Raw genomic sequence first — 14457 nt, forward strand, 5'->3', positions numbered from 1 at the left:
ACACCATTGGGGGTGTAGTGAAACAATTACATTAATGAACAGGATTATAAATAATTAAATTTATATATGTGGGAAAATTATACTCGCAGTGCACTGGTACGGTTCACCAGAGGACCGAGGTTTGATTCCTGGTCTGGGAGTGTAATTTTCTCACATATATCAATTTAATTATCTATAATCCTGTTCATTAATGTAATAGTTTACGTTTTGTATCCCAATGATGGCAGATGTGGATCCAGACCTGAACCAAAATCTAATCGGCTTGTTCTCGTCACCAAACATCCAACTTATCCACCTAGTTTTATCACAGCTTGTCCACAACTTTTTGAAATATCGTGCTATATATCGTTTTTGGCCCCATCTTTCAATGGTGAAGAATCTAATTTTTTTTAAATGTTTAAATTATTGGATTCACATCCTTACCTAAATCGAATCATTTAGACCTTGTCACACACCCAATCTGTCCACCAAATTTTGTCTGAATCCGTCCACAACTTTTTGAGATATCATGATGTATATCAGTTTTAGCCCGATCACTCAATAGAGAAGAATCAGTTAAAAATAGTAATAATAATAATTGGATCCAGCAAAGAGCGAGATGGGTGGGGTGGGACATGTCATAAAGGCGGGTGTTCGTGCACTCTCTGCCCTGGAATGCTTGGACTCTGACAATGTTCCCACTCTGGGCCTATCTCTGCTTCCAGTACGTTCTGCCTGCCATTTTGACATGGGTGCTTTCCACCGCCTCCAATTTTCTCCACTCATCCAGTTCTGTGTGAATGCTTTTGTGAGTAGGCCCATAGTTGGAGTTAATTTCCTCCTCATTAAATATTGTGCATTATTGTGTTTTGTGTTGTCTATTTCAGTGTCCGAGCTTTTATGTAGTCTGTCCTGTGCCAATTAAATTCATATATTTCTCAAACGTTGGTGTGGTACATGATCCTGCCATTTTTCCTGCAACGACAATTCAGCTAATCGACAACCCCTGCAAGGAAATAAATCAATTGGGATAATCCATTTGTCTGGCTATTCAAATGTGTTAGACACATTTGAGACTATAAGTGGATCACACAACCACTCAGTCGAGATGTAGTTTACCTTCAAGTCGGTTATCCTCACGATCATAATTCCTTTAATAAGCCTGGTGTTGGCTTAGCGGTTAGGGTGCCGGCTTGGGATCCTAGGATCCTGGGTTCGAATCCCGGTCGATCGCTGAATTAACGCCAGGGGGGTTGACTCAGCCTGTCATCCTTCCGAGGTTGGCAAATTGAGTACCAGCTTGCTGGGATGAATGATCATGGTGTGTACCCCGGTTTAGAATAGGTACACCGTATCCCTGCGCATCGTAAGAGGCGACCAAGGGTTGGCGTCAGGAAGGGCATCCGGCCATAAAAACATTGCCTCAAACAGGGAACCATGATTGTCATGGGGCTGCAAGGCTAACCCCCACTCTAGCGGGGAAAATGGCCTTAAAACGATCATTCATTCATTCATATGGTGGGGGCATCCTCACAATAGTATTCTTCAACAAAAGTCAACATGGTACGAGATAACTTGAATGATTGGGAGGGAGGAGTCTTTAATCCATCATCATATTAAAAGGGACAATAACCTTGTAAATACTGGTGTCAATGAACAAGACGACTTGCATTCTAATCAAAAGCAATCAGCTAAAATGATACCTTTCATAAAGAAAAGAAAATTCTCCACATGTACTGAGCGAATACCATACCAATCAATGCAGGAGCCTCTTTCAGGAAGAGATTCAGAATGGATTTGAGGTTCAGGAGGCATGCATGGGCTTTTCTCAACAATGATAGTGCCAAAGGGTCTGCCACTCGGCTTGAACCATCAAAAAGTGGCATGCCTGTTTGCACAAATGGCCATAAGATGACGGACAAGAACTTCGTGAGAATGACATCAAAAAACGAAAAGAAACAAACACGACAACAACAAAACGCCAATGATTGTAACATGCAAGCCACTATATTTTAATTCTATAAATGTGCAAGATAGATTTAGGCATCTGCATGTTATTATAGAACATTAACATACTTACAAAGGTTATCGATTTCCTCTTTGGTCAGCACCACTTTATTCCAAGTCCATTGCAGCAAGAAGCAGAGCTTTCTTACAGAATCCAAATTACCTAAACAAAAAAGGTATCCATTAGTAACGGAGCATGCATTTCATAGATTCATTTCATACCCAACAGTACCTCTGACCTTAGACCTCATTGCACTTGTGGCAAATCAGTGTTGCCGATACCACAACCCAATACATGTGATTGCCAATGGAGCACCAACATGAACAGTGACAAAAATAAAGCGTAAAGCTCCTTACAAAAAAATAATTTATGCCAAATAACAGTGCCATTTTTCCTTCTCAACAATTTTAAATAACGACGAGATAACAAAATTGTCATGGGACCCGCAAGGCTAACCCCTGCTCTAGCAGGGGAAAATGGCCTTAAAATGCCTGTTGTATAACAGAGTGCCTCAACAAGCAAATAATACCAAACCAGACTGCAACCACGTAAATGGCCTATTTATTACTAAACAAGCTTGAAGTTTGCGGAAGAGAGGTGCCAGACTGTAAAAAAGCCCTGTTCGAAATGACGGTGCACAATATAATTGTGCACTAACCAACAGCAGCCCATGCACGAACAGTCTTTGTAAACATGGAAAGATGACCACTCCTCAATACAGCCATCAGCACAGCTTCCATTTTCTCCTCCTGAATTGGGTGATTGGGAAAATAGCACAACCAGAATTTGAGCAGCTGTTCAAAGCCATAACAAAAAGATGGAATCTCAGCAAATGGAAGATGTATGGAATAAAAAAAATTTAAATGACAATCACAAGAGTGTACAAATATACACCATGCAGGAATGAAGAATGTGAAAAAGCCAACAAGAAATATATATATATATATTCTCTCATTCCAAGCTGTAATAAAATCAGTCACTACAGAATCAAAACCACAAATATCAACCGAAACATCAACTTGGGATTTCACCAAACTTAAAATATTTGGTAGGAAGCAATAAAACATAAACCAGAGGAAGTTCCAAAAACAAGGTGCAAACTTCAACTGCAATCTGGAGAGCCCATACCTCTGCCAGGCTGAACAGTTTATGTTTTGAATCCCACTGATAGGCCGGATCTGGATCCAGACATGAACCAAAATCGAATCGGCTTCTTCTTGCCACCGAACTAACTCATCCACCAAGTTTTGTCATAATTCGTCTACAACTTTTTGAGATATCATCCTACATATAGTTTTTGGCATCCCTGGTGTTGGGCTAAATCCCTGGTGTTGGGCTAGTGGCTAGGGTGCCGGCTTAAGATCCTAGCATCCTGGGTTCGAATCCCGGTCGATTGCTGAATTAACGCCAGGGGGGTTGACTCAGCCTGTCATCCTTCCGAGGTCGGCTAATTGAGTACCAGTTCACTGGTAATTCCCTGTTTGTCATTAAAGGCGGCAAAAAGGGTTGGCGTCAGGAAGGGCATCCGGCCGTAAAACATTGCTTCAAAAAGGGGACCGAAAAACAACAACAACCACGGTCCCCGAAAAAGGCCAACCCCCGCTTTGCGGGGAAAAATGGCCTCTAAAGGTGGTTTTTATATAGTTTTTGGCCCTATCACTCAATGCTAAAGAATCACTTTGAAAAAATTCAAAACTTCTCATATCTGGATCCAGATTAAGATCTTCACCAAAGTCGTATTGATTTGTCCTCGTCACACAACCAACCTGTCCACATAGTTTCATCCGAATCCATCCATAACTTTTTGAGTTGTCGTGCTATATAATCGGTTTTAGCCCCATCACTCAATGGTGAAGAATCACTTAACAAATTCTCTGATCCGGAACCGGATTTGAATCTTCACCAAAATTGAAACAATACTTCCTTGTCACACCCAACCTGTCCACCAAGTTTCGTCTGAATCCATCCACAACTTTTTGAGATATCCTGTTCATAAACAAAGAGACAGACAGATGAACAGACAGGGTTGAAAACACAACCTCCATCCACCTTCGGTGGTAGAGGTAATAAATGAAATAAAACCCTGCAGTGACAACTGACCCAGGAGAGGTGGGATGGGCTGATGTCTGCAAAGTAGGGGGACAGCAGGCCAGCAGTAGCACATCGGTCATAGGCCATGCACAAACTATCGTCACTCAGAGGTGCTGCCCAAGATAACGAGTTCAATACCTTGAGGAAGAAACAGCTCACTTTAGACTAATGAAAGTCTCTGCACGATGGTAAACTTGAGTTCCAGAATAAATAAGTGTAAGTGTGTAAGTGTGTGTGTGTGTGTGTGTGTGTGTGTGTGTGTGTGTGTGTGTGTGTGTGTGTGTGTGTGTGTGTGTGTGTGTGTGTGTGTGTGTGTATATACAGGGTCCGTCAGGGAGGTGTGACGATTTCCAGAAAACTCGTACACAGTTATTTTTAGTCGAATTTCAATTTTTATTTTTTTTAAAGCCTACATATATAATGCCATGTAATACACTGTAACAAAGACATTTTAAAAATGTAATTCATGTTTGAATTGGGTATAACAATGCAAGTGGGGGGTCTAGCGCATGCTTGATGGCTGTTGGTTACTCGTTGTTAGGCGCCATTTCAGTAGCCATGGAGCTGTGGACGATTGAACATCGCGTCTTTGTTGTTGAGACGTTTATTCAAACGGGTAGTTCGGTGGTGCTTACACAGCGCAGATTTCGTACTCACTTCAATGTTGGTCGACGTGGCGCCGTTCCATCTCGAAACACAATATTGAAGTGGGTAAAAAAACTTCAGGACAACTGGATCTGTGAGGCTGGGAGCAGCTCGGGGAGGTGATCGAACCATTAGGACCCCGGAAAACATCGAAAGGGTTCGACAAGCTGTGGAGGCCAGCCCTCGTCGGTCAGCGGTACGGCACGCTCGCACTCTACGGATGTCAGACAGATCAGTTCGTCGAATTTTGCGGACGCACTGTGACAGTCAACTCACAACGTTATGTTACGATGTTGCGCGAGTTCTTACTGCCTGAATTGAGACGACGTCGCATTGACCTCCCTACAGTTTGGTTTCAACAAGATGGGGCTACTTGCCATACCTCAAGAGAATCAATGGCCTTATTAAGAGAACATTTTCCATGGCACCTCATTTCAATCCGTGGGGATGTGGAGTGGCCCCCTCGATCGCCCGATCTTTCACCCTGTGACTATTTTTTATGGGGTTACCTGAAAGCTAAGGTTTACATTGAAAAACCACGCACTCTTGAGACCCTTTCAGATGCCATCACCAGAGAAATTCGAGCTATTCCACTTGCCATGGTTGAAAGGTCTATGGACAACTTTTCCGCGCGTCTGCAAGAATGCTTGGACAAGAAAGGCCGCCATTTAGATGATGTCATTTTTCAAACATGAATTACATTTTTAAAATGTCTTTGTTACAGTGTATTACATGGCATTATATATGTAGTCTTTAAAAATAAAAAAAATTGAAATTCGACTAAAAATAACTGTGTACGAGTTTTCTGAAAATCGTCACACCTCCCTGACGGACCCTGTATATTATAATAAACATTACTTGGTGAATATGCAAATTAAGTCGAAAATTATAAGCAATTGTATAAATTAGCACAACCTAATACTCACTTCATGTTGTAATGCAGGACAATTTAAGTGAATAATACCTTCATCCAAAAGGCAGGTAATGTCTGAAAATAAAGAAACGAGTAAGTGAATGATTCAAAAAGAAGGTACCAAGAAAAGCCAATTGGCAAGAAATTAAAATATCAGCTCGTCTGAAAATTCTCACCATCTCATTACAATTAACAACCGTCTGATCATTACAATTATCAGCATCATCTGATCATGCAACCAAAGAAAAATGAAATGAAAAATTTTACAAAAATGTGAATTACAAATTTCTTCCACCTGTAACCCTTTAACGAATACTGCAATAAAAAAACAGCGTAAAGCAGGAAATAAAACTTCAGCAAATTTTCAAATTATTTATCTGTAGGAATCTATGGCATGCTTGTAGTGGGCCCATGATTGGCTGTTAAAAGCATGCGACATTTGACAAGCAATCCGGGACTTAAACAGCAAGATGTGACTGCGTCTAGAAAAGTTGCAGGGAAATTCACCAAAATTAAATTTGCTGGTCAATACGTGACTTTCAAAATAACATAGTTCACCCAAGAATACTTGGTGCGCATGCACAGAAACTCCAGGAAACTTTTGTGTTCGGGGAGGGGGGGAGGATGAGGAGGGAAGAAATAGTCCGTGGGCTGAGTAGGGTTTACATGCACCCCCCCCACAACTTAACTTCCTGGGTATGTCCATGTACCCCCCACCCTAGGGGTTAGGAAAAACCATGTTAACAGAAAAAAAAACTCATTCCCAAGGTACCTCCCACGCATATTTTGATGTTACCCCCCCTGTCAGTGATTTCCGAAAATTAGGGGTAGGCGAAATTCAAATGGCCATAACTTTTTACCTAGTCATCCTATGGTTGCATATGACCCCTCAAAATGTTTGTCCTGGAACACTCTTTACAAAGATATGTGTTATATGCAAATGAGGTCACTAATGAGGTCACCAGAGGTCAAACTATGAGGGAATGAGTTTTTTTTCTGTTAACATGGTTTTTCCTAACCCCTAGGGTGGGGGGTACATGGACATACCTGGGAAGTTAAGTTGTGGGGGGGGTGCATGTAAACCCTACACAGCCCACGGACTAAAAGTACATCATGTGTGCGAGACCAGAATTGTTACCTAAAATGGCTCACAAAGCTCAAAAATAAATTAAAAATACTTCGACAAATACATGAGAAAAGGCCTGTGGCTCTGCACAACGAAAGACTTAGATAACTTTCTCAATTCGTGGCACGGGTAGCTACTTATACTGCAAACTCCCGATCATGTGGGGCCAGTGCAAGGCCCGAGTTGACAGGCCCATGTTCTACAAACCCCCGATGGATCGCTACCAGCGATTGGACTTTATCTGGACTAGGTGCTTCTGAACACCCATGGGAAGGACATATATGGGGCTTGTGAATGTAGGTAATGTATGCAAGTGTAATTTACGATTGATCATGTTGGGAAGGCTTGGGTGGAGGGGGGAGGGGACGAGGGAACTATCAGAGCTTTATTTTTAATTTATATTTTTTCCCTCATGAGACTTTTCTTTCACTCTAAACATGTTATGCAAGCAGATGAAAACAAAAAAGAAAGCTCATCTGTTAACAAACCTGAATATGACTGAGAATAGAAGGAAATGTACAAAAGAGCTCAATGAAGGTTAAATTATATATTTATGATAAATTTAAATCACCAAAGCTGAAAGATGAAGGACAAAAGAAAGGCTCCTGCGGTGGGTAGATGTTGGGTATGGCGTGCGTCAGGCTGTGCTCATGCACAATCGTATCCAAAATGCATTGAGATGGAGCCTCGGCCAAGAGCAAATTCAGGGACCACACAGCAAAATAAGAATTAAGTTCCTTGTGGCTGTGGACAAAAAAAAAGTGCATCGAAGATAATTGCATTAAAATATATATATAATACAAGAAAAGAAAATATGCAAACGAAATGAATGTAAGAACAAAAAGAGGTTTATGTGTTCTACCACCACCACAGGACTGCACTCAATTGAAAACGACTGCCACACCAAGAGCGATACCTCAGATGAGTGGGCATCTGGGCGTGATACCACCGGTTGATATCAAACATGCCCAAAGTAATCGACGGTCGAGAAGTGTGGTTTTTCGCAGTCTCCCAGACAAATATCACCACGCTTGTATTTGGCAATGCTGTTGGTTTTAGAAAAGTGGAATTTAGCCAAAAATATTTTTTTTAAACAGTGGTAGCAATGCAAAAAAGAAAAAAGAAAAAAAAAAAGACAATAAGCACAGGCTTGTTGCAATTGAAAAAAAAACTAGAATGGCACTCGGTAGAGAGCATACCTCCACTTGGTTGGCCATATCACTCAATGGTGAAGAATAACTGAAAAAAAATTCTACTGGCTGGATCCGGATCCGGATCTTCACCAAAATCTAATCATTTCGTCCTTGTCACAGATGCTACATCTGAGCCCAATTTCGTCCGAATCCGTCCCCAGCTTTTTGAGATATCTTGTTCACAAACGGACAAACAGACAAACAGACAGGGGTGAAAACATAAGCTCCATCCACGTTAGGTGGCAGAGGTAATAAATAAATAAAAACCTCGTAAAAGTGGGAAGGATGTCAAAGGAAAAAGCCCAACAAATTGCATCTGTGGAAGAAATAGGATGCAACTCAAGGCAGAAAAATTAGCGTTAGAGCTTGCAAAGTTAAATTTTGTTTATTTTGAAGCAAAACAAAGCGGTCACATTTTAGGACGTCCACAAGCCTTTCATCTGTTACATTTAAAGCATCAGGGCTTCAGAGAGGAAGTAATACATCGCACCTAGTGGAAGTCAAACCTCGAAGAACCTGGTCATTTGTCATGACATTTTTATGGTGAAACGAGTAATCAAGCGTGCACTGGGTTCACAGATGTACCACACAAAAGTGAGATACCACTGAATGTACTGAAACCATGATTAACTAGAACGGCACTCAGTAGAGAGCATACGTCCGCCAGGTGAACAGTTTACGTTTTGTATCCTAGAGTAGACCAGAAAATCACAATACAGATTCACATTTAATCAAAATCATCTGTCCACAACTTTTTGAGATATCCTATCTCCCAATGGTGAAGAATCACTTTAAAAATTCTACAAGTGGATCCAGATCCGGATCTCCACCAGAATTGAATCGATTCTTCCTTGTCACACACACAACCTGTCCACAAAGTTTCGTCCAAATCCGTCCATAACTTTTTGAGATATCCTGCTATATATGTTGGTTTTAGCCCTGTCACCCCCATCACTCAATGGTGAAGAATCACTTAAATATTAAACAATTCTCATGTCCGAATCCATATTCAGATCTCCACCAGAATTGAATCGATTCTTCCTTTTCACACACACAACCTGTCCACAAAGTTTCGTCCAAATCCGTCAACAACTTTTTGAGATATCCTGCTATGTATCGTGTTTAGCCCCATCTCCTAATGGTGAAGAATCACTTTTAAAAAATCTACTAGCCGGATCCAAATCCGGATCTTCACCAAAATCTAATCATTTCGTACGCTACAACGTACGAAATCACCTTGTCACATACGCTACAACTCTGCCAAATTTCGTCCGAATCCGTCCACAACTTTTTGAGATACAATGTTCACAATCAAACGGACAAACAGACAGACGGGGTGAAAACATAACCTCCATCCACCTTTGATGGCGGAGGTAATGAAATGTTTCAAAGAGCTGATGCACTGATCCACTGATTCTATGACGTGCGTGATGGTATTTATTGTGTGGACTATCAGCCTCGATTATTATTGCAGAACTGCCCCAGTTTACGTTGCCCCTTTTTATGTGGTTTCGCCAATACATCGCCACGTTTTCAATACCACTTCTTGATATTCGTTGTTTCACCTCACACTTGCGTCATTTTAAATGCCATACCTTTTATTCTCGAGCGTTTTCAAACCTTACAAAACTGATAAAGACGCCAGACTACATCAATAAAATACCAAATCGTGAGATCGCAAAATCGCCAAAATAACTAACTGTACTGTACTTTGCTTCGCAAATAAAGAAATGTACTTTACTGCAGATTGGCTAAGAGGCATTGTAAAAGTTTGACCTTCGAAGTGAAATTAGATATTATTTGTCAAATGGATAATGGTGAATGTGTCTTTGATGTTCCCGGGTTATCAACTTTGCCGCCGATCAAAAAATAAATAAGTGAACGTTCATTGAAGGAGGAAAAAGAAGACATACCACAAATTAGACCGCTTCCGGAGGAGGTTTATTTGTATTTAAATGAGCAAAGGCACCCGGCCGGAGTTGCCGTGCAAAGCAGGGCCCCTCCTCCCGCCCCTTTCCTCCTCCCGCCCCTTTCCTCCTCCCGCCCCTTTCCTCCTCTCTTCCTACCCCATCCACTACACCTCCTCCAACCCCACCGCGACTTCCAAACACCAACCAATGCTTTCTCCGAACACCCACCAATGCTTTCTAAGTTTGACGAACAAAAAGTTTCTCACTGAGTTTTAAGCACATCTGGGTGGTGTATTTCGCAAAAGAATGCAGGGAATATTAAAATGATAGTTTATGTTTTGCCATTCTCATTAGTAGCTGAGTTTCTCTGTCACACTTTGAAGAAGAAGTAGGAGAAGAAGAAGTGCTAATGCTTTGTTCACGCTGTTTCTCCGCATTGTGTTTGTTTACATTCACAATAACGAAATTATGACCAATGGGAATAAAGTTAAAGCATTTTGCAACTTGAAAAAATATCCAATGTATCGTGTCATCCATATATACTGTATTGTGTGTATTGCTGTATATATATATATATATATATATATGTCATCCACATGTCATCCAATATATGTCATCCACATCCACTGTAGTGTATTGCTGTATATACCGTCTAATACTCTAATAGAAGTAAAAAATATCTGGGGAATTTCCCCAGCCTCTCGACTAATTAATTGTTTTTGTGTATTCTTGTGCAAATATGGAGCGGGTATGACACCTTTTCTTGCATAAACATAAATAAATATTCGAATAATTGCTTATTTCTTTAAATTTTACAGATTTCAACATTTATTTATTCCACGAGATGTGATCCTCAAATACGAAATCATATTTTGATTATATACTTTAATTAGTCTGTGACAATCCTTTGTGGAAAATGACATTATATAATGCATGGAAATGCTCCAGCAACACATATTTGCAAACTATAGCACCAACAAAAGCGGTGTATAGAGCAATTCATAGCTATGAAAATCAGATATTCGATACGAATGAGGAAAGTGAAAAAATACATTTTGAGTGCTTTATCGTGCAGAAACCGTTGCAGCCTGTTCCAAGGCATGGCATTTTGAGCTGGCTGAACAAAGCTTAAGACCGCTGTAAGGGATAGCGAGCTGACCAAGGATAACGCCTGTTTTGGTTTCAATTAAATAAGCCGGTTAATTACCTTCAAAGGGGGTGTTTTGAGGACCGTCTTCATCGAAGCATTTTTCATTCGAGTTCACATCCAATCTACACCTTCATAAGTTTTACTTACCTTAGTACAGCTACTATAGTTACTGGAGTACAACGACAAAATGTCCCGCAGTATTACTATAAAGTTTCAACGACTAGAAACGCACACTCCTTTAGGGAGCATTGGCAAATAGTCGGAGGGGTCGGAGAGGGGTTGTTACCCTGGGTACTACAAACACGTATGCAAAATTTGGTGATCAGATAAATCTTATTTTTTATTATAGTAGAGCAAATGGTTATGTCGTTATGTATGTTTATATGCGACCAAAACGTCTTCTTCTTCTTCTACAAATTAAATTAACACTTAATTACGTTTAGACTGCTGAGACCCCTCAGACCTTTGACGACCCTTTAATTCCCCCAAGACCCTGAAGACCACAAGACCCCACGCACCCAAAAGGCCCCACGCACCCAAAAGACCCCAAGCACCCAAAAGACCCCACGCACCCAAAAGACCCCACGCACCCAAAAGACCCCAAGCACCCAAAAGACCCCAAGCACCCAAAAGACCCCACGCACCCAAAATACCCCAAAGACCCCACAGACTCAAAAGACACCACAGTCTCAAAAGACCCTAAATGCCCCGAAGACCCAAAACACCCCGAAGACCCAAAACACCCCGAAGACCCAAAACACCCCGAAGACCCAAAACACCCCGAAGACCCAAAACACCCCGAAGACCCAAAACACCCCGAAGACCCAAAACACCCCGAAGACCCAAAACACCCCGAAGACCCAAAACACCCCGAAGACCCAAAACACCCCGAAGACCCAAAACACCCCGAAGACCCAAAACACCCTGAAGACCCAAAACACCCTGAAGACCCAGAGGAAACAAAAGACCCTTAAGACCCAAAAGCCCCTGAAGACACCAATGACCCAAAAGACCCCGAAGACCCAAAACACCCAAAATACCCATAAAGGCCCAGAGGATCCAAAAGACCCTGAAGACCCAAATGGCACTGAAGAACCAAAACACCATGAAGATCCAAAAGACACCAAAATTGTCAAAGATGCCTTTCCCTCTGAAACGACGCGTGGTGAGGCATGCGGAGCACGCAGTCACGCTAGTACATACAATTGCCTTATTTTATAGGTCAATACGAGCAGGGGTATCCGGCGTTGCCTGGTGCTGTTCTAATCCTTTTGGCATTTTAAATAAATCAATTTTTTTTTCTCCTTTTTTTGTGGAGGCTGAAAACACTTCCCTACACCCGCTAAGGAATGGGGTCGGGAATAATTTAATGTTACCTTTCACATAGCTACAAAGGCTTCGGCTCTATAAAGTGATTTTTAAAATCCAAAAATATCCAGCTTTTTTATTTTCTCCTAAAACACTTGCTGAAACTCACTGATGAACCTCTCAAAAATTGACGAAGAACTATTTGGCCATCTCTGAGAAAAATGGTGACACACAGACAGACTGACATCTCATAGTATAAACAGTAAAATAGTACATTATATTTACTATAGTACTACTCATGGAATGCTCTTGCCTGGGTTATTCAAAAAACATGAGACTGCATCCGACACATGGGGAAGTATATCAAAAGGATTTTTTTTTAATGAATGCTTGTTCTATAAAAACAAGCAAACTGCAGGAGCCTACAAACCAAAAGCAATTTTAAAAAACAATATTGTGCATGCAACGCTGCTTACATTCTTCGCCTAACAATGAAGTATCACTCGACTCATGCCGGTAACGTTCCACCGTATGGCAGCCGAGCAAAGAACACACTGTATGCCCGGCCTGCTCAGCACTCATTTCTGCTGAAATAATCTGGGTGTAACGTTGCTTGCAGGCATTGAGACCCTGCATCAGGAAAGTGACATGCCAAAATTACGATGTATAACAAAAATGCAACTTGTCACAAGCCAAAAAGCACGAAGAGACCAAGCAGATCAATAACCAAATCCATTGTATGCATGTGTTTCACAATATCAGAAGCATTCACATCAATAAGAATTCTCATTCACAATCAACAAAAACGTGAATGCAAACAAATTTGTTGATTTAAATTGTTAAGACAGAGGAACTCTCCTCCCACACCCAACTACTTTCACACATACTGGAACAAGATACGCAGTATTAGCATTTTATTTCTCATTTTGAATGTGGTCTCTGTCTCCTAAAACATGCCTTCCTTCAGGAGATCCACCAAGGCGCCGCCATGTTTGACAGCTGAATCAGGCAGATTAGTCTGGCTTATAGTCAGTCAGTCTACCATCAATCAATTCCACCGACTCGTCCATTATCTCAATCTCTGGATATGTACAGTGCCTGCAAATCATTTCTCAACACAAGTACTCTCTCTCTGACATCAGCTCGTACATTATTGCCTCAAACTATCCTGCCAAATAAAAAAATAAAAATGAAATGGTGGCGTTATCCACCGTTAACAACGAATTTTTAACTTCTTTTTTTTTTTACAAATCAATTAAAAATGAAATGTCTTGAGTCAATAACTATTCAACCCCTTTGCAATGACACTCCAAATTGAGCTCAGGTGTATCCAATTTCCTTTGATCATTATCGAGATGTCTACAACTTGATTAGAGTCTACCTGTGGCCATTTCAATTGATTGGATACGATTTAGAAAGAAACACACCTTTCTATAAAAGGTCCCACAGTTGACAGTACATGTCAGAGCAGACACTCTACAATTAAGTCCAAGGAACTGTCCGTAGAACTCCGAGTTGTGAAGACACACTACAGAATTGTTAAGAGGAATAGATCTGTGGAATGGTATAAAACAATTTCTCGTGTTGAAAGTTTCCAAGAACACAGTGAGCTTCATCATGAGGAAACTGACATAATATGGAACTACCCAGAGTGTTTCTAGAGCTGGCCGTCCGACCAAACTTAGCAAGACGAACTTTGGTCAGGGAGGTGACCAAGAACCAAATGACCGCTCTGACAGAACTACAGAGTTCCTTGGCTGAGATGGGAGAACCTGCCGGTAGGACAACAGTCTCTGCAGCAATTCACAAATCTAGACTTTATGGGAGAGTGGCCAGACAGAAGCCTCTCCTGGGAAAAAGGAACACGACAGCACACCTGGAGTTTGCAAAAAGGCACAGGAAAGAGTTGAAGTATGAGGCAAAACATGATGTGGTCTGATGAGCTGAAAATTGAACTCCTTGGCTTGAATGCAAAGTGCTACATCTAGCACCATCCCTACCATGAAGCATGGTGGTGACAGCATCATGCTATGGGATGCTTTTCAGCAGCAAGGACTGAGAGACTTGTAAGGATAGAGGGAACAATGAATGGAGCGAAATACAGGCAAATCCTTGAGGAGAAACTGCTTCAGAG

General features: G+C 41.2%; 1 protein-coding gene across 1 annotated transcript in view; it reads right to left on the reverse strand.

Annotated features, from left to right (window-relative positions):
• The window catches only part of AHCTF1 (AT-hook containing transcription factor 1), a 111782-nt gene that overhangs the window by 76797 nt on the left and 20528 nt on the right, over nucleotides 1-14457 (reverse strand). Inside the window, exons 8-15 of the mRNA XM_078786737.1 lie at nucleotides 12800-12953; nucleotides 7679-7808; nucleotides 7334-7506; nucleotides 5650-5711; nucleotides 4088-4216; nucleotides 2646-2736; nucleotides 2060-2149; nucleotides 1733-1867 (exon numbers count right to left, since the gene is read on the reverse strand). Coding sequence (XP_078642863.1) covers nucleotides 1733-1867; nucleotides 2060-2149; nucleotides 2646-2736; nucleotides 4088-4216; nucleotides 5650-5711; nucleotides 7334-7506; nucleotides 7679-7808; nucleotides 12800-12953 — 964 coding nt within the window. The remainder of the gene's footprint in view (nucleotides 1-1732; nucleotides 1868-2059; nucleotides 2150-2645; nucleotides 2737-4087; nucleotides 4217-5649; nucleotides 5712-7333; nucleotides 7507-7678; nucleotides 7809-12799; nucleotides 12954-14457) is intronic.

The sequence above is a fragment of the Myxine glutinosa genome, chromosome 11, assembly GCF_964187855.1.
Source record: "Myxine glutinosa chromosome 11, kmMyxGlut1.1, whole genome shotgun sequence".
In the NCBI taxonomy this organism is placed as follows: Eukaryota; Metazoa; Chordata; class Myxini; order Myxiniformes; family Myxinidae; genus Myxine; species Myxine glutinosa.